The sequence below is a fragment of the Verruconis gallopava genome (genome assembly GCF_000836295.1).
Source record: "Verruconis gallopava strain CBS 43764 unplaced genomic scaffold supercont1.3, whole genome shotgun sequence".
NCBI classification, from domain to species: Eukaryota; Fungi; Ascomycota; class Dothideomycetes; order Venturiales; family Sympoventuriaceae; genus Verruconis; species Verruconis gallopava.
The window spans coordinates 1,301,656-1,307,655 of NW_015622139.1; the positions used below are offsets into that span (position 1 = coordinate 1,301,656).

Consider the following 6,000-nt stretch of genomic DNA (forward strand, 5'->3'; position numbering starts at 1 on the left):
TTCAGTTTGCTAACAATCTTCAGCTTCCGTGATGTAATGACTGTCATGGGTCAAATTCCAGATGAGAGGCTAGGTGTTGACGGGGCTGGAGTCATTCGCCGTATTGGCACAGCCGTAACAAAATTCAAGGTTGGCGACAGAGTCGCATTCGTTGGCCACGGAACTCATAGCACGCATCCTCGTACGCGAGCAGACTACTGTGCGCTAATTCCGGCAGTTATGACGTTCGAAGAAGCAGCTTCGATTCCAACAGTACATGGGACCGCATGGTATGCTCTGATTGTATTGGCTAGAGTTAGGCCAGGACAGTCAATCCTCATCCATGCAGCAGCTGGTGGTGTGGGGCAAGCCGCTATACAGATAGCGAAGCATTTTAACATGATCATCTTTGCCACGGTATCAAGTGAGACTAAAAGACGGCTGATTCGCGACACTTACGGTATTCCTGATGAACACATCTTCAACTCCCGCGACACCAGTTTTGCCAAAGGTATTAAGCGTTTGACAAGAGGACGAGGTGTTGATGTCATCCTTAATTCGCTCTCTGGAGAGGCGCTTCGACAGACGTGGCACTGTATTGGTCCGTTCGGCTATTTTATTGAGATAGGGTTACGGGACATTTTGAACAACACGGGTCTCGAGATGGCACCTTTCAAACAAGACGCAACATTCACGTTCCTCAATCTTGCACATATTCAGCACAGCAGACCAGATTTAATGGGTTCCATTGTTGAAGGATCCTTTGAATTCATACGCCGAGGAATATCGAAACCTGTTGTTCCAATAACATCATATCCAATCTCAGAGGTTGAGAAAGCTTTCCGTCTAATGCAAGCCGGCAAGCATCTTGGAAAACTTGTTCTCACGTGGGGTGATGAGGACATAGTATCTGTCCTTGATTATCAAAAAAATGCTATTTCTCTAGATCCAGAGGCAGCCTACATCCTCGTTGGTGGGCTTGGTGGTATTGGCCGAAGCCTGGCAACAAAATTGGTTGAGCTTGGTGCGCGGAAACTGTGCTTTTTATCCCGTTCGGGGGCCTCTTCAAGCGTTGCGAGAGATCTACTACACAAACTCGAAGCCCAAGATGTTCAAGTTCAGATTACAAGATGCGACATCACGTCAGAGAGCGCTGTCATATCTTCGATTGACACATGCTTGCGAGAGTTGGGCAAGATCCGAGGCATTTTCCAGTGTGCCATGGTGTTGAATGATTCTCTTTTTGTCAAAATGACCCATAAACAATGGATCAACGCCACGCGGCCCAAGATTCAGGGCAGCTGGAATCTTTATAAGCACGTGCCGAATGTGGACTTTTTCGTAATTCTTAGTTCTGCGGTAGCCACTTTTGGCAACCGTGGACAGAGCAATTACAGCGCGGCAGGAGCGTACGAAGACGAGTTGGCCTTTTATCTCCGCTCTCTAGGAGTCCATGCCACGACTATAGATCTTGGCATTATGCGCGAGATTGGTGTTCTGGCAGAAAAAGGCATCACGGACAACCTACGACAATGGGAAGAACCGTATGGGATTAATGAGGCAGAATTTCATGCCATTATGGAGCTTGCTATTGAAGGTGCCATCAAAGGCACAGGTCCTGAACAAATAATCACTGGACTTGCTACAGGAGGCAGCGCGATAAAAGCCGGCATCGATCGCCCATACTACCTTGAACACCCTAAATTTCGCATCATGGATCTCATCGGTTTGAAGAACTTGGGCACCCTAACATCTTCTGATCAAAAAAATGCGCCGACATACACTCATATAGCTCGAGCAAAATCCATTGAACAGGCAATAACAGCTGTTACGGAAGCTTTTGTTGACCAAATTTCAAGGATCTTGCAAATACCTTCAGATGAAATCGATACGGAGCGGTTTCTTCATAGTTACGGAATTGACAGTCTACTGGCTATTGAAGTAGTGAACTGGATACATAAGGACGTGAAAAGTAACGTCAACGTCTTTGATGTACTTGCTTCAGTCCCAATCAAAGTTTTAGCAGGGAAAATAACATTGAAGAGTTCGGCTTTGCCGATAGGTTTGACGCAGAAATCTTGAACTATAGATAATTCATAACTTTATACGCTTGTACAAGCGATGGTTATAGAATATAAAAATTTAGACAGAAATTCAAAACTGGGGACTTAAATTGTGAATGGAAGTCAAGTTGTAAATCAAATGTTTAAAACTGCAACTAAAATCAAATTAATTCTCAAGGTCGCCGATGTGAAAAAGAATGAATAATAAATGCAATTGATTCAGCTTAAACCATATTCATCCTTTCATGACTTCTTCACATTTCTTAAAAGCATTAAACCTACATAATTATTAGCTTTTTCAGATCTTGAATCAAAACGTTCCCACTTGCCCAAAATCGTGCGCTGTACGCTCCATCATATTTGTAGGTACTCCTTTTGTGGTCAGCTCCTAAAGCCGATATATCGAACATGCGCAGAACGTACTTGAACCTGGGGGGTCACTGTATTGAAGAAGCTTCTCCTCGACATCCTTTTCTTTACCTGCACGTACACTTGACAAGATTTGCACCCTTGAGGCGCGTGAATGCCGAGCGTTGTGAAAGTAACGTAATCCTTCTGGAATAGCTGCCGTATCAAAGATATTCTTAAAAATGTATCCCAGTGAGCCTCCATCCTCTATTGCCATGTTCGCACCTTGTCCACCGAACGGCAACATCTAGAATTTCCATCAGTAATGATTAAGATATTTTTATATAACCATACCGGATGTGCTGCGTCACCGATCAAAACAATACGGCCTTTATGCCAGACGGGTAGGGGCTCATGAGTGAACAACGGCCAACACTTTACTTCAGAAGCTTGCCTGTGGATTTCAGATCAACTTAGTTCCATCGCTGCCGAAGTTTGAAGCATACCTAATTGCTTCCAATAAGTCTGGAGAAAAATTTCGAAACTCATCAAGCATGATTTCTCTTGCCACTAAACACACGTTAGGCTCCTGTTTCCTTTATATATTCCATACTCACTCTCTGAATCAATTTCGTTAAAATTTCTTGATGGATGTATGCCTACAACATTTTGAACTTCACCACTAGTCGTTTTCTCAGCATTACTTAAACAAGTTGAGATCAGATGACTTACTCTCGACATGCATACCACATCATATGTCGCTCTTTTGCAGTCTCTTTCACGTCCGCAATAAGATTTGCTCCACCACTGAGCTTTGGCATAAGCCCAGCCAGCTTCTCATTTTCTTTGATTTGGTGGGTATCAACTAAGAAGCGGAATGCACTCATACCTGTCGATATGATTGGTTGTGCTGACGTTACTTCCTCCCTCAAAACAGATTTAAGACCATCTGCTGCAACAACTAGATCTGCACTGTAAGTGGAGCCGTCTTTCAAAAAAACAACACCATCTATTGAGCCTCGAAGTACTTCAGAAGATAGATGAAGCTTAACTGGTGTACCGGGGCCATTTGAAGAAGTTGCTAGACGAAGTAATTCATTGTGGAGGTCCACGCGATGTACAGCCCAAGGCTCTGCTCCAAATCGTTCGTTTGCAGCGCGGAGGTCGATACTCGACAATAAGGTCATATTTTCGCCATTAAGAACATTCCAAAATTTTAACTTTACCGCTCGGGCATTGGTGAAGGAAAATCCGAGCTGGGAGAGAATCTGGACTCCATTGGGCGTAATGACAAGTGCGGCACCAACTTCTGTTGCAAACGCGGATTTTTCAAAGATCTACCATAGTTTTTAGCCTAGCACAACATAATATCAGAGAATACCTAGGGATAATTGTGAAGGTCAGCATACGTACTTTCACTGAATGTCCAGCCTGTCGAAAAGATACCGCCGCGCAAAGGCCTGCAATCCCTGCTCCAATAATAATGATATTAAGGGTCATTATGCTTTAATAGGGTCTAAATGATTGCAGTTTCACTGTTTTTCATCTGTTAGAACTTTTTTCCCGAATATGCAGAATAGAGCTTGGATGATTATGTTCACCTATTACATTCCAAAGACGCAAAATATGAAAATTTTCTGCTCCAGAAAATCTCATCAAACACTCTGCCGTTAATTGCCGTCCTAAATTAAGATAAAACGACCTGTAGATTTCAGAAGAAGATGAACTAAGTAGTAATTATTGGCCGTTCTGTCTATGGTGAGAAAAGGATAGTGCTTGCTTTTCAAGCTTAGGAACAGATGTCGCTTCGCAATCTGTAGCTGGAAAAAAAAACTAACACTTGCGTAATTGCGGTGAACTGTGCGAGCAACCTATTGTAGGCTTGACCAACGTGATTGCGGCGCACTTGATCAAAATTGCCAAGGCTGATTGATACTCGAAATATTTCCTAATACCGAAATATGTATTTTATGCAGGTGCCAAAAGCAAAGGTGCAACTATGGCGGTTTTCCATATCAGGATGAATACTTCCCTGTGCACTTTGCTATCACATGTTATCCTAAGTTATTGGCAAAAGAACGCAATTCGCTAAGATGATCATGCAAACAAATTAGACGTAAGCACTTGCAACTGCGAACTGAACTACTGGATTATGTCAAATGTCGGTTAGCATCCTCCGTTCCAAGCTGAAACTGGAGGTCAGGCACATTCTGAAGAATGATATTGCACTCAATGCGGACAGTGTAAGATGCTGGGCATCAGCACGGTGAATGAAATATGCAGCCACATAATAAAATGCTTTCTAGCTACTTATTATTTTTAGTCTCTAAGTGGCTAGAGATGAAACTTGCTGGCATGGGATCCTAGTTCGCCATGGCGTAAACTTTGGGGTCCGAAAACAAGGAGTGTCAGATTCAACATCATATCGGCAACTCAAGGGATGATTAAGACCTAAGTACAAGTGTTCGCTTATTGAGTTCTTCTAGAATAAGGAAAAAGGCCGTAAAAAAAACACTGCAGGCTTTCAGGCTAAAGATACCATGAGAATTTGCGGCTCTAGTCACATTGGTCAACTTTTGCGTGCAGTATGACATTGTGTCTTAATTATCTGGAAATAACAGAAATCATATACAAGACCAAAATATGAAACTAGATAGGAATATTGGATTATATACCCAGTTCAAAGGATATCTCCAGATGGAGAGCTTATTACGCGAATGGAAGCTCTTTCGGACGGGAATAGAGGTCACATCCGGCAAACCTCCACCACCGCATATTCTTATGCATAAATAAAAAACGCAGTATCCATAATAGTAAGAAAGGCATTGGGGGAAAGTGGCTCCATATTCCGTTCTCGTACGAGCCATCGTGCAACGCAAGGTATAGAGGCACAATCTGTGTCTATATGGCCTGAAGTTAGCAGCCTTGAAAACGATTGAGGTATAATATCCATGAACCTACTCGAAAATCTGATTGCCTCATCAAAACTTTGTTCCATTTTTCAATTTCATTGTTAAACCACTGAATCCAATCTATTTCGTCATATTTCTCGAGAGCGACCAGGGAATCGACCTCGTTTACGAGATGACTGTATAGGGATGGCATGAAGTTGTCAATAAGACCTCGCAAAGTCTCCCCATCAAGATCGACCTTCTCTTCTTTGACAAGTGTGAGATAATCATCGTATTTGGCGAATCCATCATGGAATGCTGCATGCTCTTTAACATTGCCGTCCATTAGTCCAGGAACTCCAGCAAGTTCATTCATCTTCGGGAAAAGTGTTTCCTCTTCATGGTCATGATGCATGTGCAAGAGCTTTGCACACTGTGACGCATAATTCGCAAAGTCAATCTTGTCTTGTTTACTGCCCTTGGTTGCAACATTGACACATTGATTGTAAACAGAGTTGATCCCACGGATCAATCCATTGTGCACGACGGACATTTCAGCAGCAAGTGCTCTGGCAGGAGGAAGCTTTTTGCCTATCTTTTAAGGTATCAGTAGCTATAGTCATTCACTAAAGGTTCAGAAAGCATACCTCAGCGCCGCTTCTTGAAGGGCTTATCAGAATGAAGGGCTCGTCGACCCATACTTTCTTTTTATCGTCCAT

The 6,000-nt window shown here is 42.9% G+C and overlaps 1 protein-coding gene across 1 annotated transcript; it reads right to left on the bottom strand.

Annotated features, from left to right (window-relative positions):
• Positions 1-2,352: 2,352 nt before the first annotated feature.
• PV09_01422 (uncharacterized protein) lies at positions 2,353-6,000 on the bottom strand (the record flags this gene model as incomplete). The annotated part of the gene is made up of 8 exons (XM_016354307.1): positions 2,353-2,414; positions 2,466-2,697; positions 2,745-2,844; positions 2,897-2,960; positions 3,008-3,072; positions 3,123-3,727; positions 5,352-5,876; positions 5,929-6,000. 8 exons carry the CDS (start codon positions 5,998-6,000, stop codon positions 2,353-2,355), a joined length of 1,725 nt encoding a protein of 574 aa, XP_016218402.1.